Source organism: Symsagittifera roscoffensis, chromosome 5 (genome assembly GCF_963678635.1).
Source record: "Symsagittifera roscoffensis chromosome 5, txSymRosc1.1, whole genome shotgun sequence".
Taxonomy (NCBI): Eukaryota; Metazoa; Xenacoelomorpha; order Acoela; family Convolutidae; genus Symsagittifera; species Symsagittifera roscoffensis.
In genome coordinates, this window is record NC_087066.1 from 38,643,971 (window position 1) to 38,668,059 (window position 24,089).

At 34.4% G+C, this 24,089-nt stretch overlaps 1 protein-coding gene across 1 annotated transcript in view; it reads left to right on the forward strand.

Annotated features, from left to right (window-relative positions):
- Nucleotides 1-24,089, forward strand: part of LOC134845606 (four and a half LIM domains protein 2-like) — a 41,552-nt gene that overhangs the window by 13,576 nt on the left and 3,887 nt on the right. Inside the window, exons 4-7 of the mRNA XM_063862588.1 lie at nucleotides 141-327; nucleotides 1,492-1,661; nucleotides 3,496-3,682; nucleotides 5,329-5,456. Of these exons, the coding sequence (XP_063718658.1) occupies nucleotides 141-327; nucleotides 1,492-1,661; nucleotides 3,496-3,682; nucleotides 5,329-5,456 (672 nt within the window). The remainder of the gene's footprint in view (nucleotides 1-140; nucleotides 328-1,491; nucleotides 1,662-3,495; nucleotides 3,683-5,328; nucleotides 5,457-24,089) is intronic.

Sequence of the window (24,089 nt, forward strand, 5' to 3'; positions counted from 1 at the left end):
AAGCAAACATTTTAGACCAAAAATGACATTTAATTTGTCTGCACAACTGCAGTTCTCCGTTAAGAGCTGAACAGCTTGTATGTTGGTATTTTCCTTTGAGGATAAATTGTCTTAACTTAACCTAGCTTTTTTGATTTCAGGATTTGGCGTTCAAGGGTAAGCACTGGCACGACAGGTGTTTCAAGTGTTCCGAGCCAGACTGTGGCAAGTCCCTGGTGGGGGAGAACTTCGGGGTGGGGAAGGACAAAGAGACACTTTATTGCACAGACTGTTACGAGAAGGACTTTGCACCCAAGTGCTTTGTGTGCAACGAGCCTTTTAAAGGAGGTATGTAACACAAACGTCAAGTTTTCGGTATTTTCATCATTTTTTCAGTTGATTTGTTACAAAGATTTGATTTTGATGGGTTCTTTTTTTGTTTTTTTTTTCACCGCATCATAATAAACATTAACCTGGAATACAAAATCTTGAATTCGGTTTTCGAGCGCCCATTCGGTTTTCAAACAGGCGATAAATTTGAAAAATGTATTTAAAAAAGCGGTCACTTTTGTGGCTGGTTCCTGGTCTCCTTGCCACATTTTTCCAAAGGGTCCCTCTTTGGTATAATTTACGATATCCATTTTTGGCCAACCTCAAAATTTTTCTAAAGGTGCCTGCGGCGCCAATATAACTAAATTTGAGGGAGGAGCGCGCGCCGAAAAGACGCATTTTTTTGTCAACATTTTGTCAAAAGTGCCCAAAAACGCCATTTTTTGGCCTGTTTTTTTTTTAAATTTTGCCTGCGGCGCACAAAGTTTTTGACAAAAAAGGGTCCTTACAGTATTTTTGGAGAGCTCCGAAAGTCGATATGGTCGACCTAGAAAAAAAACCGCAAAATTTTCAAAATTTCTTGAAACCCCCCACCCCTAGAAAACTTTCTGCGCACGCCACTGTCCTTAGTCACAGAAGAATTATTTACTTGCGAAATCTTGTAAGTTTTAAAGGTTATCGTGCAAGAAGCTTGCTAGGGAATAGATAAAAGAAACAGGATCTTGCAACATACATACAAAATATCCCATGTTGGAAGAACGCCAAAAAGGCCGCAGTTAGTTGCCTATCGAGTTGTGTCTTCATATTTGAAGTGTTAATCAAGAGTCCGTTAAGTTTATTTTGTTCACTGCGTGTATCTGTTCACACACCCGGGTTGACCTCCATAGACCGAAAAAGCTAATCATACAATTGCATAAACTAAATCTATGAAAAACTATTAATCATACACATTAAATACAGTTTGCCAAAATGGTCTCGTCGAATTTTCAAAGAACTTGTTTCTTGTTTTGGCATAAAAATCTGTGTTAGGTCAATTAGGGTTTTTTCTAACCCTGCGATTTGCAAAATTTTCCAACGCAAAGCCTTTCCAGAACGCATTGAAATGTTCAGAACGCCTTGAAATTTTTCTCCTGGGCTATGTACGCATGATACGTTTTAATTGGGAATATTTCGCTTATGTAGGCATGATGAAGTTGACGTGGAACGGGAACAGCTACCACTCGGAGTGTTTCAAGTGTGCCAATTGCAGTGAGGTGATAGGCAAGGACTCCTTCCACCCCCACGACAACAAGGCCTACTGCGAGAAATGCTGGGACCACCTCTACTCCGTCAAGTGCACAAAGTGCAAAGACGTAATTTATTCCTGCATATATGCAACTTTCTTCTCATAGTAATAAAGGTAAACTTCATGATAAAACCGGAGCTGTTGTCATGCAAAACAAGGTAAACCTTCTCATAGTAATAAAGGTAAACTTCATGATAAAACCGGAGCTGTTGTCATGACAAAACAAGGTAAACTCCTAGCCCCAGGAATGAAATCATATTGGGCGAACCCGAATAACACCCTGCGGAATTAGACGCCCTCATCCAAAGGGTGATATCTGCTTTCACCTGACATCGACTTTTTGCCTACCCAACCCAACGGAACACAAAAATTTTGTACACAAAAAAGGGTTTGTATAATTTTCTCACGGTAATAGCTATCAGATACCCCGCACTGACGAAGATGGTTTATGATCAATTTAAGTGACAAAAAAGAATTTAGACGAAAAATGGATTTAAATTTGCTTCAAATCTATCCAAATAACTCTAACAAGGCTGTTCGTATATCAGAATGGCATATTTTGACTGCAATTTTAAGGCCAATTTAAAAAAAATTGGTTGAAATGTTGAGTAAACTCGGGTCAAGGACTCATGTCCAGACTTTGTAGGGATCGCGCAGCATTCGGATTGAGACCCCAATTGTTTAGTCGCACCGAAATTTTGAGTCTGGAAAGTCCGGACCTAAAGTCTGAAAAGTCTCGACATGAGTCGCGCCGTGGCTGTAAGGGTGCAAAACTTTGCGCGTTAATTGTCCCAATTTATTCAAACCAAACTAGCAGTTTTCAAACCCCCAAAATTTTGAATAAATTGATCAAAATTAAAATATATTTTTAATTTTGAGCTCCAGACAAAAATATATTTTGAATGGTACAAAACTTTCAGTCAAAAATATTTAGTTAAAAGGTCGAAAATGACTGAATAACAAAAACTACCCTGATTACTCTGATTACTCTGAAAAACAACTTTTTTGTTGTTTGCTTTTCACTTAAAATTTAATCTTAAAAATATCGTTTGAACATATTTTGCCTACATTTACTTACATTGATGGATCCCTTCCTTCCCAAATTTCTAAATGAATCCCCGAGATTAATGTTTTGCGGTAAACGACTATCCTCAAGCGACTGTGAAATCACTGCAACACTAGCACAACTTTTTTGTCGAGTACAATTTGTGCTCAAATTTTCTAGCAAAAACCATAATATTGCTACCATGAAAATTGCTTAAGGCTAACAAATTGAGTTAGATTCAGATGGGTTACCAAATTTTTTTTTCTTCTAATTTTGTTGTCGATTTCTGTGAGCTTCGGATGGTTTTACCAAATTTTATTATATGCTAAGTATCGACCAAAACTGATTTCGGATTGATTTAAATCGATGTTTCAGGCTCTAAAATTGAGACTACGTTTTTTCGGATAGATAGATTTGTTGAATCGATTTAAATTCCATTTAAATTTTTAAATGGTTCATTTTTTATCGTGTGGATTGATTTAAATTTAATTTGAAATGTAATTAAATTGATGCACTCATTTTTGTCAGTGCGGGAAACAAGTTTACATTTACAGAGTATGCTCTTTGGAACGTTCCTATCTAAGGTGGTTCACTGACTTTGAATAATAATTTTAAGAAATGAAGAAAAACAATTTCCAATTCCTTTGTTCTTTTCTTTGTTCTCTTTTCGAGACTTTATTTTGCCACAGGCAGCTGAATTATGTGTGCCTAGTAATTTAATAGTCTTGAAGCTGAATTTCAGCTTGGTTGAATTAACTAATCATCGACACCCCAAAGACTCGCTTGAATGAAAAGTGAACATTTTTTTTTCACCGCATCAATTTGACTTGACATTTTTATATGTACCGGTTTTTAGCCGATCAAAGCGAATGGCGTGACATACAGAATGGAGCCGTACCACCGGGAATGCTTCACCTGCAGCGACTGTGGGGACATTTTAGCGGGACAGAGGTTCACGCTGCACGAGGACAACCCCATATGCTCCGAGTGTTTCGGCAAAAAGTACGCACACAAGTGCTATGAATGCAATTTGCCCATAAAAGGTAAAGTAATCAATACACGACCGGGTTGATCTCCCATATTTGAAAATCCTACATGTAATATGTAATGAAAGTCGTATATATGTAAAAACGGCGACTGACATCTATCATTTAATAGTTTTCCACACCAGCGGATAAAAAAATTTTCGACAATTTTCGAAAATTTTTTGAAAAGACATCCCCCTCGTGAAAATCCCAGATCCGCCCCTGACTACCACAATAGGAATTTTTAGTCCTAAGCAGCAATGATCAACTGTGGGACTTCAACTCGGACTACTCACAAAATAGTTAAAAATTAAGGAAAATCATCCGTTTTAAAAACAAGTCAAAAAGGAGACTGTAATAACAGAAACAGCATTTTTTTTACTTTGCCTCATTTTACATATCTGTTCTATAAGTTTTGTATAAATTTTGTTATAAAAGAACTGATTAGCATTTTCGCTATAGTTCAAATGGTAGCTCGCTCATATTTCAGCTTTTATTGAGTTATCTCTTAATCCCAAGTTTAACGACATGATCAAACTCCTAGACGAGTGGGCATCTCGAGGCTCAAGGGTGTAAATTACGACTATTCATCCACGAGGAAAATGGACCATGCAAGATCTCCTAAGCTTATCACACAGAACTGCTGATATTGTGCCCCCGCTTACATTTCATACATGCAGCTTTTTGCTCACTTTTCTGGGCTTGATAATCTTGCCTCAATTTCCAGCAACGATCTTGGTTAAGCCTCTAATATTTGACTTTTTTCAAGCGAGAGGCGGAAACTTTAGCCAAATTCCCCATCGATATAGATTACGTGAGGTCCCATTGACTATCATGGGAATAAATAGCTTAGGCAAATTTAAGGGTTCATTTGAAGTCCATTGACTTTGAACTAAGAAGACCTGTCTTTAACATAAGTTCTTACTCTGTGCAATAAATTATTCCGCCCATCTGCAAATGAGAGATTGCAACTGTAAATCATGAAATTGAAGTTTATAGTATGTATTTAAGAGCGAGATGCAATCTTATTTTTGCATAAATTTAATTTTTTTTCCAGAAATTATGCCTGCTTGTAGATAATCCTTGCTGATAAAGATATATGGGCGGTAAAATCAGAACGCGCATAATTTTCCCGCTCGTTAGAGTTTCTCTGTTAGGCTCCGTATCAGAGTTTCAATTTCAGTAAAAGAATACGAAACGTTGAGTTCTCAGATATTGTTTAAAATACTGTTTGATTATTTTTAAACAGATGATAGAAGTTCTTGGCACTTGTGGAGTCGTAATTTAAGGTTTCGTTTTTTTCACGCTTTCATTGTTCTTTTGAAACAACCATTCTGCAAATTGGAAATTAGCACAAACAACTCTTACGAAAATGCAGGACTAGATGCCTGCTGCCAGTGAAAAGCTCTATTTGAAAAAATGCCACCTTAAGCGGGTGAATGGTCGTAATTTACACCCTTGCGTACAAAACTGCATTTTTTTTAATTAGAAAAAATTGCATCACAATGCTCATATATGGTTGAAATCAAGTTAAAATCAGTTCTAGCAAAGCGAAAATGTGATTCCTTCCATTAAATAGAGACGCTCAATTGGTAAGTTGGTAATTTTGGGTCGTTTCACAGAAATTAGCCCAACAGACTTAACTGGGTTGTTTTTGGTTGTAGGTGACAGTGGCAACAGGTACTTGATGTTCGAGGACCACTTCTGGCACTGCGAGTGTTTCTACTGTGCCAAGTGCAACCTCACCCTTCTAGGCTCAAACTTCATCGCCGACCAGCCCAGTCCAGGAGAGGTTAGTGGAATCTCATCTCGCTAACATTTCCTTCCTGTGCTAAATTGTTAGATTAAAAAGTCATTATTAGTTGATTCAAAAGACAATTTTTACGCAAGTTTTCGTCCTGAGTTTTAAAGTCCTTTAGTTTGTCCTGAGTTTGTCCTTTCGAGTTTTGAGGACTCAAAAATTAAAATTTACAATTTAGTTCATTTTGTGTGTTTAATGCGCAGAATTTTTTCAATTTTCTACTACCAACGCGTGGGGTAGACGATGAATAATTGGCTGATATATTATTCCAAAATGAGTTGAGACAAGCTAGTTGGTCCAAATACTGCGTTAATAACCGCAAAATAAATTATTTTATTCTTGACCTTGCGTGTGGGGTGAAGGGTTTAATAAACTGATTTGCTTAAAACTATTTCTGCCAAAACCACATAAGAAACGATAACATGTAGACTGAACATTCATGAATTTTGGCCCTGATTGGAACAATCTCATTCGCTGTTATGGATACCAAAAACTTCAGATTGTTTGGTTTTTTATAAAACTAGCGTACCTGCGGATTTTTCAAGCTCGGGTCGGTTAATTGCCGATTAGTAAAAAGATTTTTAAATATCTTTCTTTCGACTTTTTAAATAACAGGCTTAACGCAGTTTTTTATAATATTTAATAATACTGATGTTCTGAGCTTAATGCTTACCAAATATTTTAGTAGCTGGAACCGTTTCGTACAGTTATTCGCGTTAAAAAGTTTTGGCAGTTTTGGCCAAAATGGTATATTTAATCAGCGCGGAGTTGCACCGTTTTATGATAACCATTTTTAGTCAGTTTACCAAAAGCAAAATCTGACACCTTTAAGTGCGGTCGGAACACAAACTGTCACGAATTAACTACTGTCCAGTTTGTATTCATAGCACCGGAGCCAGCGAGTTAAGGAGCGCTTGCAATTGGTGTCAGCAGTTTAATTTCAAGAGTAATTCAATGCTCCAAAAGAGTAATTCAATGCTCCAATTGTCCATAGCCATTTGTTCGCGGCATCTGCAGAAAATCCGGGTTCCACAAGGTTCAATTTTTCGATTGGAATTTGTTTTTGAACTCCAGATTCAAGTTGGTTAATCCACAAAGTTGCAAAGCTTAGAACACAACTTGGTTTAGAGTCCGCATTTAGTAATTGTACAGAGCTTGAAATTGAAAGAAATTTAACTTTGAATGCTCAGTTTTACCTAGCCTTCTCCTAATGATTGCTTGCGCCTTGGTTTTTAAGGACATCAACTCAGTGAGTTAGGACTGGAGTGTATAACTCATAGAGTAATTTCGGATAGGGTACACCGTCTGCTCGTCACGCTATCTTATTTTCGGCCGGATAGATTCGTGCAACTTCTTAGTCTAATACCGATCCTAATCTTACTCTTATACTATCTAGTCTCAGGTTGTTTAACTAGTCTCTGCTAGGCTCAATAGATCTAGGGTATACTGGTTTATTGCGGCTGCTGAAGTACTCGGGAGAGTCCAACTAATTTCTAAGTTAAATTCAAATCTCTCTGGTGCTGAAATTACAAGTAACTTCAGCACTTACAAATAAGTGGGTTGTTAGTTAGATGGATCATGATTGGTTAATATTAAATACTTTACATTGGTAAAATATCTAATTTATCCAATCATAAAATGTAGTTTAGATCAGGTTCCACCCATCCGGGTTTTACAGAGTTTTTTAGAACAGTTCTTCTGTAATTCGAAGGATGGATGATGGACGTTGGTATTTGGCGAACATCATAATTTTCTTCCGTTTCTTCTTTGTTAAAGAAGTTCCAGGAAGCTGGAGTTAGGGACTTAAGACGTTGTGTTTTCTAGTGACAACGACTAAGTCTCTGCAACAAAATCAATTCTGATTTCAGAATGGTTGGCTATGTCAGGTTTTTCTGTTCTTCGAGGAGAACTTCTTTTGTGTCTGATCTAGCTTGGGAATGGCGTGGAGATTGTGCGTGGAGGGGATGCCTGGTTACTCGGATCTGTACGTATACTTGAACATCGAGGTGGTCATTGGTCTAGTTCAATGAAGTCCTTTTCTGCGAAGTCAAGTCGTACTCTAAATCCTTTGAGTTGTGATTGTGAGTGGCATATCGATTGTAGTTGGCCATTCTCTCTCGAGTGTAGTGGGGTCGTTTTGTCTTTAGATGTTCGTCCTTGGTGTTGTATTCTGATCTATGTATTGCATAATGTAATTTACATTTTATAAAACTTTTATTAGTTTAATATTTTTTAATTATGATTTTAGTTAGTTGTTTTCACAAAAGCTTTTTGTTTTAGTTCGGTTATTTTGAAGAGTTACTCACCCTTGAGTAGCTCTTATTAAAAATAGGAGTGTGGTCACAAAGCGTGGATGTAGCGCGGTGGGTTAGGCCGGCTATAGAGCATGCTCAGGACGTCCTTCCTGGTGGGTTAGGCCAGGAGTGGGAGTATGATTTCATGCGGTTTTTGTGAGGGGTCCTGTTATGTGACAACGTTTTATGTTGGGTTTGTTGTGGTTTTTCTTATGTCTTGTTGGTTATGTCCTTTTTCCAAAAATCAAATTGTTTGTGGTATGGGTTTGTCTTTCGACTTTTTTGTGTTTTATTATTTCTTTCTTAGACTTTATAATAGTCTTCAAAAGAATAAATTATCCAGTTTTAAACTGGGTTAATCCGGTTTGGGTACCGTTGGTTTCCTTTTCTTAGTCATGCTGTTATTCTATGATTTGTGGTATTTAGTAAGCTGCGTTGGTTAGTTTTGTTTAGTATATGGTTCCTTTCCAACCGGGTTAAAGGAAAGTTTGAAACATGTTATCTTATGTTAGAGTTGTTGAGTGTGAAAACTTGAAACTGAAATTCATTATTTTAAACAATTCTTCGTGGGCGAGCTGTGCGAGTGTGGATAGAATTTCTGTGCGAATGAATGAAAATATCAAAAGGTTAGTACTGCATTTGCATTTTATTAATTTACTGCATAGAATTTGGAAATTTACTGCTAGTTATGGGGGAATTTTAAGTTACAAATTTTCATCATAATTAGATTTACTGCTTGTGGGGAAAATTTTATAAATGAATTTACTGCATTGGTATTAAATTTATAAATTTATAAGTGTAAGAGATTAATAGAATTTTTGAAAATTGTTTGATGAAATTTGCGATTTTTATTTGTCTTTTGTGGTTTTTGTAGGTGATTGTCGGATGAAGGCTAAAAATCTAAAGAAAACATGGATAAAGAATGGTGAGTTTTTAATATTTTAATTAGTTAGTAATATTCATGTAATTCATACTTAGCTGTTAGTCGTCGGGGAAAAAACCGTGGGGGAAGATGTCGTGGATGAGATCGGAAGTTGTTAGTAGTTTAGCTAAGATGCGGATGATATTTTTAGTCTGAAGCAGTGGCCAAAGCAATTGAAGTGCCTTAATAGTGGTTAGTTCTTCAGTGCCAACTGCAAACTCGTAAGGTGTGTTTTGGATTAGATTATATAATTTATGATTGAATTTAGTGTTGTGGATGAATTCTAAAATTGGGATTTCTATAGGTTGTACAAACTCGTGCGGGATAAGGAAGGGTCGGGATTCTTCGGCGTTGAAGGTCTTGGTGATGGGACAGAAGATGTACATTTGGGTTATGGGGTCATAATTACGAAGAATACCATGGAGGTTAGTGTCTTTAATACAATATGTGAAATTTAGGAAAAATGGTGAAGTGTATTTTGAATTAATGAATTGAAAACGATGGTGTGGTTGTCTAGAGGGTGTGTGTAGGTCAAAGTGATTTTGGATGAAACGATAATAACTGTATGTGTGGGTTTGTTTAGTGCGCAACATAATATCGTGTGAGCAGTGCAAATCTCTTTCGTGTGGTGCAAGGAAATGAAAGGTTAGTGAAAATATTTGGAAACGTTCTTTAAAACTTTCGTATGCTTGTGTGTCTGTTAGTGCTTCTGAAATAATGTGATCAAACTTTCGGTCGAAGATGTTTAGTGTAAATATATATGGTGTCTTGATGAAAAATTTCTCGGTGATTTGTGGATTAGCGAAGCGATCGTCGTCTAAGAATTGATCTTGGTTAGCTCTGATGATGTTGTGATCATAGTATTCGAGTGTATATTCGTTAGCTCTAGGTGCAGTGTGTGTTTTTAGTGATTTTTTATATCCAACGTAAGTGAATTGTCTAGCGGTTAGTGGTGTAGTGAGTCGATATAGCATGTCCGTATTTCGCTCTATATCGATGTGAGTGCTAGATAAAGGTAAGCAAAGAGGGTTAGTAAAATGATAATATGAGGTCCAAGAGAGAGTGGTCATTAAAACGTATTCACTACAAAGTTGCGTGTTTCGTTAGTGTCGTGGGGGGTGTTTAAGGTGTATTGTGGGAATGAGGGTAAGGTGATAGCTAAAAATTCTTTTGTGTTAGTGTGCTTGGGATGGTTGATGTATTCACGAGCTGTTCCTGGTTTTGCTGGGAAAGGATGGTTGGGGAACTTTCTTTTAAAAGTGCGGTAAGCTCTATTAGTGTTGAGTGAAGATTCAGTAGATGTGGATGATGGTGCTAATGATTCAGTATAATTTGAAGAGGGTGTAGGGGTAGGGGGGTTGGATGAATCTATTGTGGAAGAGATTTGGTTTATGGTTGGGGTGTGAAGGTGGTAGGGTTGTTGTTGGAGGGTTATAAAATTATCTAGCTCTGGGGAGATTCGGGGGGTGTCTGGAGAATTAGATGATTGGTCAGAATGAAATGAGGAGTAGGTTGGGGTAACTTGGGAAGCATAAGAGGGTGTGGAAGTGATTGAGTCAGGGTTATTTGATAATATAGGTTGAAAAGGGGGTTGAGAAAAATGTGAAGAGTTATGAAAATTATTGGATGGGGATGGTTCTGAGTCGGCAAATTCATCGGGGGTTTCAATATTCGGGTTATTGAGTTGTGAGATGGAGTATAAAACTGAGATGTGTGAATTAGTGTCGGAATTCATGCCTGATGTTACATTACTAGATGGAAAATTGGGTGGCGGAAAAGCAAAAAGTGGTATTATTGGGATTGGAGAGGTAAGATTGGTTGGGTGGGAATTTGATCGGTGTAGTGATCCAAGTTGGCGGCTCATCGTGGGCTAAAAAAATGATTATTTTGAGACTGAAAAGCGGTGGTATGGGGTTGTTCAATAATTTGTTCATAAGTATTATCATCTTGTGACTGGTGTGTAATTATATGTTGGATGGGACTTTGTGATGTGGTGAGTCGAAAATTTGGATTATGTGTGATTGCTAAATTTCGAAAATTTCGTGGGACTAGGGATAGTGGATGGTTATTTGGTAGGGGTGGTAATTGTGGTGCCGTTGGCGTTATGTCTACATTGTTATGTTCTTCGTCGTATGTGTTTTGTCGTGTTGCTATTTTTGTGTTATATTCTTTTATTTGTGCGTCTAAAAGAATTTTGTTTATAGATGTAGAAAAAATTCCAAAAAATCCTGCAAAGAGTATGCGTGCTACACTTGCTTGTCTGTTTACTTGTGTGTGTATAGCACATGTGTTGTAAATTCCTTTTAAAAGTGAGAAAAGAAATCCAATAAAGTTAAACATTGCGTATAAAATAGTCAATTTTTCTAAGATGTAGTAGGGCCATCCTAGAAAATCGAGGATCTCATTTTTGAGTGTAACAAAGCTAAAAATGTTAATTGGTGATATATCTTGGGGACGGTATTTTTCACCGTTTAGATATATATAATCTTTAATGTCTTTAAAATATCCGCTATAGTCTTGCGTGTAGATATCGGCAAATCCTGCGGTTTCTGCAAGTTTGCGTAAATTTTGGTCTATTGATTGTCTTTGTATAGTGTCCATTTGTGTTAATAATTCTTGGAATTGTTGTGTTCTAATGTGATGTTGAATATCTGATTTTGAATAGATTCCTATTGATTGTAAGTCTATATTTGGGTTTCGAGCAATAGCGCGAATGCTTTCTGGTGAAAATTTTTTGAGTGATTGCATTAATGTGGGATATGGAGTGAGAAGATAATATTTATTTTCATCAGGGTTTAGTTGTACTACATTGTGGCTGTTTTCTGATCCACATGGGACTGCGGTATCCCAGAAATAGGTTCTTCGTGAAAGTGTATCCACGAAATGTACTTTATTCTTATAAAAGATAGGGATTCTTTTATAACATCGTTTATCTTCAAAAACGTATAGTGGTGATACTTTTTTAGTACAAGTATAAAACCATAAGATGTTTCCTTCATAGTCTAAAAAATTTGATCTATTTCCAGATAATAAGTATCCTGCATAGGGTATTTTTAATACTGCTAGTGCAAGTGATTGTAATATTTGTGTTCGTTCTAATTCGCATAGTTGGTGTAGTGTTTCTAATTCGGAGAGTGACATTTCTTGAAAAATTCGGCTAATTGTATAATCTAGTTTCATATCTAAATGAATATCATAGTGGATGTTACCGAAATATGTAGTATTCATTAGTGATAATTCTTGTAAGCGTGTGCTTCTGGTGTCATAGGGTTTTAGATGTCCACCAGGTTGTCCGTTGCTTTTTTCAAAATTAACTGGTATATAGGATGTTCCTTCGTTTGGAGGATGACCTGTGGCATATGGGTCAAGTTTTATTTTTCCAGTGGTCATGTCGAATCCTTTTTCGTATTCAACTAATATTTCAGAGTATTGTGTTCTGTGAAGTGGATTCCTGTATTTACATGCAAGTTCTGTTTCTTGATATATTTGAAAACGTGTCAATTTATTTTCTATATTGTGTATGTTTCTAAAATTAGTACTTTGTTTTCGTGATGGATGTACTTGTTCATATGGAATTGATTGTATAAAGTATTTTTCGTGAAATTTTATCATACGAGCGTGTATTCTTGCTACTTGAAATGTCGTACATGTATCTTCGGGGAACCAAACAATTGTTGCTTGTGTTCTCGTTGTAGGGTCGCAATAACCTTGATCATTTTTACAAGGTAATCGGATTCCTTGATAGATCATTGTATTATCTGATAAATCTCGTGTGAGTTGTATTTTTTCGAGTTGTATTTTCCAATCGAAAAACATTATTTCTTGGTATCCTTTATTTTTTGTGTCTGCTTTGCAGTTTGATGGGTTATTTATACCAATGTGTGGTATCCAATGTTTATCGTGTAGGTCATAGGTTAATCGTCCGTGTGCGCCGTTATACGGGTATTTGTCGTCTAGTTTTATATGTCCTTGGTGTCTTTCAAGTTGTGATTGATGTACAGAGTCTGAAAAAACTTGAAAGTTAACTAACTTTCTTTCGGAGTTTTTATTTTGTGTGATGTTTAGTCTAAGTAATTCATTTTTACAATCGTCGGGATTGAGATGTAAAAGACGTTCTATATTACTCTGATAGAATGATTCATGGTCAAGTCGGTTTTTGTTTCCGTTCGAGACTTGTGAACAATGTACTTTCTTTTCGGAAAATGTTGCTGTGAATTTATAACCTGTAACTGTTGTTGCTCGGGCTTTTGAATAGAGTGTTGCTATTACATTTGTGGTTTCTATAGCTTGTGGTTCTGTTTCACATTGTGATACTTGATTTATTGCATATTTGTGTAGTGTTTTTTGTTCATTTTCTTCACAGTCGTAATGTGTTACTAATAAATCTTGTGGTCCTGTACGGGGGGAAGGGTTTATGTTTTGATTTGAGATTACTAGAAAAAGGAGTTGGAGAAAAATTAATAATTTTAGAATATACATGTGTATGATAATCCTGAGTATGGATTATAAAATGTAATGTAGCCAATTGTGTTTTTGGTATATCTGTCGTATTTATATATTACTTCAGTAGTTATAAACGGTGGTGGTAGTGATTGAGCTGTTATGTTAGGTGGGTTTAATGGGTAAGGATGTTGGGTAATATTGTTTAACTTAACTGTGATTTCAAACTTTAATTGTAAACTGTTTTGTTGGAGTATTTGAATATTGTGATCACGGATATCGTTGTGAATATCTTGGCGATATTGTAATCTATTAAGTGCCCAGTTATGAAGGCGGTTACTTTCTTGATGTTGTCCAAATAATGGTGGAGGTGCTGTAAATGTATTCCAATCTAATCTTAAAGGAATATTTGTTAATGATTGTTCTCGGTATCTGGCGTCGAGATTGTTTGGAAAAGTTAAGTTAAGGGGTGTCGGTGAAGTTTGACTAATTGATGGTGTTGATGGGAGTGATAATGTTTCGGGTAGTGATGAAGATGTTGTATCTGTAGAAATGTCTATGGGGTCATTGACTAAATTTGGTTCACCTTGTGTGAATGAATGTGTAGTCCAATATGGAAATCGTGATGTTTGGTTTGTGGGGTTGAAAGGATTTTCACGTATTTGCTCAGATGTTGGTGTTGAACCTAAGTAGTCTGAGGGTAGGCTTGAAGTGCTTCGTTGTGAAAAAAGTGTAGGAGTTTCTGGTGTATTACCAGTGGGATTTTCTGGAGTGCTTTGTGGTGGTGATTGAGGTATTTCAAAATGAACTCGGGGAGTTTGAAAATTTCTATTTCGTCGAGGATGTATAATTTGTCTATTTATTTCTGTTGTGTTTTGGTTTTGACTAAGGTGTCGTATTCTACTTAGTTCTTGTGGTAGTGTTGGGTAAAGATTATATGTTGGTTCACTTAGAGATGCTTGTCGTTGAACTGGTTCCAGTGGTTCAGATAAACGAGCGTGCCGTTCTTCAAAAGTGTATGGATTATCTTGAAAAGAAATTCGTGTAGATGTTTGAGGATTTTGAGTAGTTGAAGGTGGTGTTGGGTTATCTTGGGATGATGTCGGTGAAGACTGACTTTGTGACTGTTGGGTAGCAATTTTTGATAGTTTTTTGAATTATTATTTTAATGAGAAAGTTTATGTTTATTATAATATTCTTCCAAAAAAATAATTAGAAAAATTGTTGCTAGGGCAAATGTGATGATCGCTTTCTTTATACATTTACATATGGTCAAAATGAGGGATGATAAGAATGCTATGAAAATTACAAACAATAAAAAAATATCAGTTCTACTGAAAATTGTTCGTATCATTTAGACAAGTTATATCAATCGTACCTGTGGATATAATCAAGGGTTTTGGAAAGTTGGAGAAATAGTTCGAATATAGTGTAGAAAATTTAAAAAATGTTACAAAAAATGATTAGGATTATTAGAAAAGATTCAAGTATATCAAAAAGAAATATTATAAAGGTTTCAAGTATTGTAAAAAAATGTTTAAGATTTATGAGTATTTGAGTAACTGTTTGAGAGAAGAGCATTTAAGAAATGATCTCTTGGTCGAATATTTTTTGCTGTTTGGGGCGATTTTCAAGTGTGGTCGGATTATTTATTAGTTTTTTGACAAGTGGGTTGAGTTTTGTAAAAAAATTGTTGGGGGCAATTTTTATGTTGATCGGGAGGTCGTCTTTTTCTTTATTTTTGTTTGTCAAATGATCCGGGGTATGGTGAGATTTTTATACTTTAGGCTAATTAAAATGTGCATTTTGTTACTTTAGGCTAAGTTAACAAATTTGTTTTGGGGGTATTCGTGGTCTGAGTTGGGGAAATATTGTTGATCTTTGGGTTATTAGATAAGGGAGGGGTACGGTATTATGGTGATATTTATTTTAGTTGTCAAGTTGGAGTGGTTTGCTTATTTTTGACCTGGAGGTCGTAAAGTTATAGTTATAGATGTGCCTGGAGTTCTATATTATTCGTCTAATTGGTCTTAGTTTGAGTTAGAGAAAGTGACGGATTGGATGAATCCTATTGGTCTATTTTGAACTAGAATTATTGCGTACTTGTCAGCATGTTATTTTGAAAAATGTAAATGAAAAATGTTTCGGAGGTTTCAAGATTGTGAAGTATAATGTTAAAATTACTTTTGAAATTCCACTTTCTTTAAAATTTTAGATTGGGGGATGAATATTTTATAGTTTTTACGTGGTTGATTTCGGAGTCTTGTTGTTTTTCTATTTTCTGATTTGTCGATTTGTTCTTGGGGTATTATTTGTTCGGTCATTTTTCTATTTTTTCTTTCTTTTTGAGATGTATTTTGATCTAGATTTTTTGTATTGTTTTTTGTGGTGGTTGATTTTGTATTTTGATTTCCGAGGTGAATATCATTTTGTTCCTTTGTTGTATTTTCCGTATGTGGGTCATTTTGAATAACTTTTAAACCTGTAAAAGAATATAATTGAGTTAGTTCGCGGAGTGCGTATTCTTTTGGATAATAAGGTAATAGGTTATTTCGGTGTTGAACGATTTCTTTTTTGTCTGAGTCGGTGATTTTATATGTGACATCAGTGGGTTTTGTAATTATTTGGTATGGTCCTTTACGAAGGGGTTGTAACTTTTTTGAAATTCCTTTTTGAGTATTAAAATTGGGTATTAAAACAAATGTTCCAATTTTTAAATCGGAGGCTGGTGTAAAGCGTGAATTTATTTGTTCATTAATATTTTGCCTTTGTAACAACTTTTTTGTTACTTTTTGATAAATTTCATTGTGTTTTTTATCTCTGTTTAAAATCCATTCGGTGTGTGTACCGGAGGCTAGTTTAAGAATTTGTGGGTGATGAAAATGATCTTCATCGTGTGTATGTAAAGGTAGGTTATAACAAATTGAGTCTTTATTTGGTTGACAATAACCTTGTGCGTTTTTATGAGAATTTGCTGTAAACATTATTGGTTTGCGTGGCTTTTGGTTAAAAACCATTTCATATGGTGACATTCCTAGAGTTGTTGTGATTTGTGAATTATATGCTAAGGGAAATAATTTTACATCTGCTGACCATTCGGTATATCTTGTATCATTTCCATTGATGATACATCTAAGATATTCTTGTAATGAACGGTTCATACCTTCGACTAAGCCGTTTGTCCAAGGTGCATGAGATGTACGTGGTTTGTGTTTAATGTTGTATAAATGACATAGTGTGATTATTTCATTATTTATGAATTCTGTACCGTTGTCTGTGACTAAAATTTCTGGTAGTCCAAATTTTGCTATCCAGTGTTCATAAAGCGTGTGTAAGCATAATAAGCGTTACAATGTGGTACTGGGTTAAGTGCTACATAATGTGTAAATGCGTCAACAATTACCATAATGTAAGAGTTTCCTTCGGATGAGGGTGAAATTGGTCCTTTAGTATCAAATGAGATACGATGGTTAAAGTACAAGCTTTGTCCTTTAAAATCTTGTTTTTGTGCTATTTGTTTTTGATTTGGGTAAGGTTTATTTAGTTGACATACTATACAATCATTGCATAGTACTTTTATCCAAATTGGTGCATTTGGGAATTAAAAATTTTGTATAAAGTTTGAATATGTTTTTTCTGATCCAGAATGTCCTTTAATATTTTGTGTATGTGAAATATTAAAAGCTATGAGAATCATACTTAAAGGGAGACAGGGGACTGTAGATTCATTTAAGTTATACTCTAAAAGGTCTGTAGTTTCATTAATTGTTGTGTTATTAAATTTGCGAAAGTATCGGAGGAGTGTTTTGTTGCCTAGAATGGTTGAATCTGCCTTGATAGGTTTAGTTTTATATTTGTGCCATGATTTTAGTTGTCGAATTATTGGGTCAAGATTTTGATATTGTTTTAGTGTTGAAATTGTAATTGTTTCTGTTGGAGGGAGAAAAATGTTTTCAATTTCGAATTTAGATAAGGGTATTGTATCAAGTGGGTCGTGGAGGTCAAAAACTTGATTTATTGTCTATTTTGAATCGTTTGTTTGTGGTCCTGATAAATTTATTTTATCAGTTAAATTTTCTTTTTCAATTAGTGGAAAATGGTCTTTCTTAGGTGGGTGTTGTTTTGTTCGTTTTTGTTGGGTGTTATTTTTTATCCATTGAGAATATGGGATTGGTTTAAAAGTTGATGTTCCAAGTAGATCAACTTCATAGTGATTATTTTGACAATCTAAATAAAGTGGGAAAAGTTGTAAACTATTTATTTGTGATTGTTCAACGTCAGTTTTTACTGCATATTTGCATTCCAATCGGGGTGATGTTTCGTTTTCTGCAAGGTAGAATTTTATGTTTTTGGGTATTTCAACTGTTGTTTTTTGTGTAAGTAATTCAGGTGGTGTATTTCGACTTAAGGTGTCTGGTAATGCAAGATTTTTTCCTGCAGTCCAAACTATATGTAAGTTTGGAAATTTCATTAGAATTAGTTGAAATCTGTAAACTCGGTGGTTTGGATTAGATTTTTGTGTAAAAAGAAAGATGATTGGTTTATGGTCTGTGAAAAGAACTGTGGGATGTTTTGATCCAAGTATCAGAAATTCATATTCTGTCAGTGTATATATTATGGCTGTACATTCTCTCATTAGAGTTGAGAGTCGTAGCTCTGCTTGAGTGAATAATCGAGAATTTGCTGATATGAGGTTCATTTTATTTGTACCATTATGTGATTGTAATAGTGCTGCACCGATGCCAAAGTTTGAAGCATCGCACATTGCATAAAATGGTTGATTAGGGTCTGGAATTGTGTTTGAAATTTGTTCAGTTAAAAGTTTCTTTATTTCTTCAAATCGTGTTTGATGTTCTGTGTTCCATTCAAAATTATTTTGTTGTCTAAGGATGTTATAAAATGGTCGTAGATATAATTGCATTTTATAAACGTATTTGCTTAAAAAATTTAACATTCCAAGGAATTCTTGGATTTTCTTTTTATTTGTTGGTGGTTGAAGTTTTTGAATGGCGTCAATGCGTGATTTCAGTGGAGTGATTGTTTTTCTTTCTATATTATGTCCTAAGAATTTAACTCTTGTCAAAAAGAAGTGTGATTTATCGGGAGCGGCCTTCAGATTTTCGTTCTGAAGTATTTGGTGATATTTTTCTAAAACATTGAACATCTCGTCTTTTGTTTGTGATTGCATAAAAACATCGTCCAAATAGGTGATTGCGTTTTTCTTGAGTATTAGTGGTCTAAAAATTTTGCTCATAAAAGCTGAAAATGCTGCTGGTCCTATGGATATTCCATAGAATAAGCGGTTGAATTCATATTGTTGGTTTCCGATAACAAATTGTGTTAAACGTCGTGATTGTTCATCTAGTGGCATTTGATTGTATGCACTATTCATATCGGCGGTTGTAAAGTATTTGCCGTTTATTTTTGTTAAAATAACTTGTATTGGTTCAATGGGCCAATTACATTTTGATTCATCTATGAGTGAGTTGAGATATCTAGCATCGAGAACGATTTTTAATGATTCTCCTTTAGCTAGAATGATAACGGGGTTGATAAATGTGTTGCCTTTTGGTTGTTCTTCTTTATTAACTGGTGATATAATATTGTACTGTTCTAAAATATCGAGTAATCTGTTTACTTTATCATGTAAGTGAATTGGTACTTTACTTGCTCTCTGTTTTTTGAAAACTGCGTCTGGTTTTAACGGGAGATGTAGTGATGAACTGATTTTGCCAACATCGAATTTTGATGTTGCATAGACTGATGAATATTTAATTAGCTGTTTGGCTAACTTTTCGAATTCGTCTTGTGTTATTTGTGAATGTTGGAAATTAAACATTGTTAAAAATTTCTGTTGGTCCTCTGTGTAGTTACTTATGTTGAATGTAGGTTTGAAATATGGAGTTTTTGTGAAATAATCCGTATTTCTGTTTTCGTTACTTATTATATTATTTATAGATAATTCTTCATTAAGAATTGTAGATTGGCAAATATCTAGTAATTGGAGTATATTATTTACGCGATAGGCTTTTTCGTGTATTGGTGATATTGTAGCGTTGGTTTCACAATATCCTAAAAGTCCTAAAGGTAATGTTACTTGGTAAGGTGTGTTGTTATAGACATGTAAGGAAATGATATCTGAATTCGAATTTTTCAAATATTTTATTGAAGAAATTGTGATTTTGAAAAATTTATGAATAGGTTTGAATTCAAAATCTGACATATAAAATTTTTGTTTGTTTTGTTCCTTATCATATTGGTGAACTTGTTTAATTGAAAAGTTATAGATGTTTCCTGATAGTGGTTTCAAGTGTTTTCTTTGTTGGTTAAATATCGGGTAGAATTTTGAAAAGAATGGTGGTTGTTTATTTAATCTTTGAAAAAATGTTAAAGATGTTTCTTTTGTTTTTGTATATTTATCTTTGATTAATATTTTACTATTTAGTATGTTAATTGTTGGTATATACTTCGAAATAAATGGTATTCCAATGATATTATATTTAATATCAGTGATATGGAATATTTGTTTAAATGGCTTATTTAAAATTTTGCTTTGCTCCATTGTTCTGGTGGGGAGGAGAAATAATTGGATTTTTCCGTAGTTTATCAATGTTGATCCCTGTGCTGTTGCTAGCTTACTGGAGGTTTCAAGAGGTGTTAGCTTTGGGTGTAAAGTTTTTATTTCATTCCATGTGGGGATGTTTATTATGTTTGATTCTGCTCCTGAATCAATTAAAAAATCAATTTCAAGATCTGGTGGTTGAAATTCTTTATTTCTTGGACTTTCTAAGAGAAATGGTATTGTCCAAATTTTTTCTTTGGGTTGTTCTTTTTGTATATTTTGATAGATGTGGTTTGTATTCAAGCATTTTGTTTTGATATTTTTATTGGTTTGATTTGTAGTGTTAATTTCATTCGTTTCTTGCGTCGTTGGTGTGGAATTTATGGGTGTAGTGTAATAATTTTGAAGAAATTCTGATTGATTTTCATATATGTGTGATGAAAAAGGTTGTTCATATATGACAGATTCATAGTCATTTTCGACTTTTATCATATTGATAGAAAGAGTGTTTTCTGTATCGCTTTCTGAATCTGATGATGTACAGTTTATTTGATTGAGTTGTAACGTATCAGTTACCGTATCATCAATACCTGGAGGGTCTGATGTTGTTTCTGGGTTAGACTGTACTTGATTGATTTGTCTTTGATGTTTAGGTGTACTACTTCTGTGACGATTATTAGAGTTATTATAGTGATTATTATTCCGGTGTGGTGATTGGGAATAATTTCTATAACGGTTATTATAACTTGAATGTCGATTTTGTGAATTATTTCGCGATCTATTTTGATAATTGCTGTTTGGTCTGTTATATGAGTTATTTCTTGATCGGTTAATTGGATAATATTGATTTCGATTGTTTGAATAACTTCTATTTCGATTATTGGAATAATTTCTATTTCTATTATATGATGAGTTTCGTGATTGATTGTTTGGATAGTATCTGTTTCTTGATTGGGAATTAGATCTAGAAGCAAACTGTGTTGTGTTTGAATTAGATCTGGAGTAGTTATTTCTACTATTTGGTCTATTGTAGTGATTTTGTGATGAATTTTGTGTGTTTCTTCGTTCTGGCGATCTTCCTCTATAACTTGAGTTATATGGGGATTGATTTCTTGTATAGCTTGTATTGTTCGGAAGTGGTTTTCCGGAACTATTGTTGCTGTATACATTTTTGTTTGGTAGATTTTGATCTTTCTTCATATATTGATAGAATGACTTATTTGGTTCTTTGTATTTTTGAGGTTTATTTTGACTATCTTGCTGTTTTTGTCTACATTCAGAAATACTATGTCCGTATCGTCGGCAATAATTACACCATTTTTTGAAAGATGGTTTGCCTTTAAAGTTTGGGTTCTTTTCATAAATATTGAGTATTTCAGTGATTTTCTCAACGAGGTCTGTATCTGATTCCTGTATATTGTTTATATTAGTGGGAGTTGTTTCAATTCTGTTAACGTTTTGTAATTTCAGATTTTCCGTTTCTTCTAGTTTCATCGTGATTTCTGCTTGTTCTAATTTGTCTACTAGTTTTCGAAAATCTAAATCGGGTTCTCGAATTGAAGAAGGATGGGATGCTCTCTTTTTTATTGCTATTTTCCTTAATTGTGGTGTTAAGGTCATCATTAAGATTTCTGTCATTTTTGTATTTTTATAGTCGTGTGTATTTAGTGAATATGCTTTTCGAACTAGTGTTTCGATTCGTACTGCTAATTGCTTGATGGTTTCGTTTGGTAATCTGCGAATTTCATTGCATAAAACTCTTTGTTGTTGTTTGTTTCTTTCAGAGTCAAACATTTTTGAAAATTCCTGTGTAAACCTTTTCCAATTTGATTTTATTTCTAGAGGTAGTACTGAAAACCATTTTAGGGCTGCGCCATCTAAGGTTGTTTGTATCAACGCTGTGCGTCGATGTATCCAGTTTTGATGTAGTGGCGTATTAATTGGTTCAGGTCCAATGTTTAAAATCAGGTTTGCTGTTACTGCATTTAAATAATCTTCTACAGAGTATTCAGGGTCTTCTACAGAGTAAACAGGAACAGGTTTGTTTGATGTTATTGATGATCCACCCATAAGGTATGGATTCATTGTCATTTGTAATGATTCTGCTGCATTTGGCATTTGAGAAAAATTTGAAAGTTGGTTTCTTGTTATTTCATGTTGTTGGAGATAATATGGGAGTGGTATTTCATTTTGCATTTGTGATGGTTGATACGAGTGTGCAGTCATTGGATTTTGTTGTTGAATTGGTTGAAAAGATTGTGTATTAATTGGATTTTGTTGCTGAATTGGTTGTTGGTATTGTGTATCTATCGGTTGTGGAGAAAAAATTCTATGATTTGTATGTGGTTTCTGTGCTCCTTGTCCACGATATTCTTGAGTATATGGTGCAAATATATCTGGTTGTAAGAAATCATCATCTGAGGATAAATAATCCATTTGATAAGATGTCTGTTTTTTATTTTTATTTTGTTGAAAAAATGGGTAATTTTCACTGTGATCCTGTGGAGGATTTGTTTGGAAATTTATTGAATTAGGTTGGGCCATTGGGTTATCCCAGTTTCGAGATCTTGTATACTGGTTAAAATTTCTTCGTGGTTGGTAATTTGTTTTTGATGGATGTGTATAATTATAATTATGGTCTGCAAAGTTGTTTCTAGTGAATGTTTTGCGTGTTTTTGATGGTATTGTCATGGGTCTGTATGTTTGGTAATCCATATGTGAATATTTTGGAGCAACCGAAGGTTTAACGGTTGATTGTAGGGTTACTTGTGTTTGTGAAGGATTTGTATTTCTTGGTGTTGTTAAATTTGGGTGTATTGGTGAAATACTTTGTTGTGTAGTTGTTGTGTGTACAATTTCTTCATTTATGAAGTGTGATGGTGTCTGGATATCTTGTTGAGTAAGATTCCTAGTTCCATTGAGGTTTTCGTTGTGTATGACTGTAGAGTTTAATTTATTATTTTGTGTATCGGGCAAAAATGTATTATAGTTTAATGGTGTTGCATCAATGGTGAATGGTATTACTCTTACATAATCTCTTATGTAAGATATTGTACTTATTGCTTGACTTGAGATTGATTGTGGGAAGCTTATAAATGCGGGATGAGACCATTCGGGGTCCCAAACATAATCTGATTGTTCTGTGATAGCGGTATCATCGTTCGAATTTTGGGGTCTAAAATTTTTTCTTGCTTGTGCAATTAAATCAATATTGTGTGTGAAATAATCTATTATGAACCATGCCAAAGTTTTTTGTAGATCGTGTTTTGTATGTTGTGAAACGTCGTCTTTCGTGAAATTTTCTTTAATAATGTTTAAATAACTAGAGAGTAGTGTGATTTCATGTCGTACTCTTAAATGTTTAGATGTTTCTGTCGGTGAGACATTTGTTATTGGGATTTTGTTTTCTAATATCGAAATATAACTATATATTATTGCGAAAACTTCATTAGTGAAAATGGAGTTTGCTCTTTGTGAGTTATGGTATTGGATGCTTTTTATATATTCTGAAAAAACTTTTGAAAATTCTAAATCAAGATCGTCTGTTTGAATTGTATATTTCCTATGATTATGGTTTGGTGAGGTGAATTCTATGGAGTAGATTCCATATTGTTGTGTTATGTTGCATATATCTTTTAGGTAGTGGTCTATGATTTGTCTTTTGATTTTTACATCTGGGAACTCTGTTTTACATGGACTGATTCCGGGTTCAAATAAATTTAATAGTAAATTTTTGCAAAATATATGCTGTCCTCTATCAGTGGTTGCATCTACTATAAAAGGAAAGATTTCATCATCATCTGGAGTTTCGTCACCTGGGGTGTGCGTTGAGCTCATTTTTTCGTTCGATGACTGTTAATATGTAATTATTAATGTGTCGAATTGGTTGATTCCAATTGTATAAATGTACTGGTTTATGTTTATACTGCTTTTTTATTCTTCTTTTTCCTCTTTTTGATGAATTTGAAGTTGTTTCTGAGTCAGAAAAATATAATTGATCGTGAAGTGGGCAATTTTTATCTATTGATTGTTTTAGTTTGTAAAGTTCGTCTAAACTGTTGGTTTCTGATTCTGAAAATGCGTTTCGATTTTTTGAAAATCTTTTTCGTGTTATTTGTCTTTGTTTCGTTATTATTTTTCTTTTTAGTGTTTGTCGTTTTGTTCGAATGTATCCTACTGTTTGTGTATGAGGTGTGATTACAAGGTCGTATTTTTTGTTATCTATTTCACAATTGTGTAAAACGATTGTTTGTTTATTTCCTAGGTTTTTAAATGACATAAGGTTTAGGATGACGGATGCAAAAAGGTGTTAAGTGAATTCTAATTGCTTAAACTGTTAGTCCTTACGATTTTTTGGTTAGCTTAACCTGGGTCTATTTGTTCAGGGTTGGAGAGAAAAAATTATA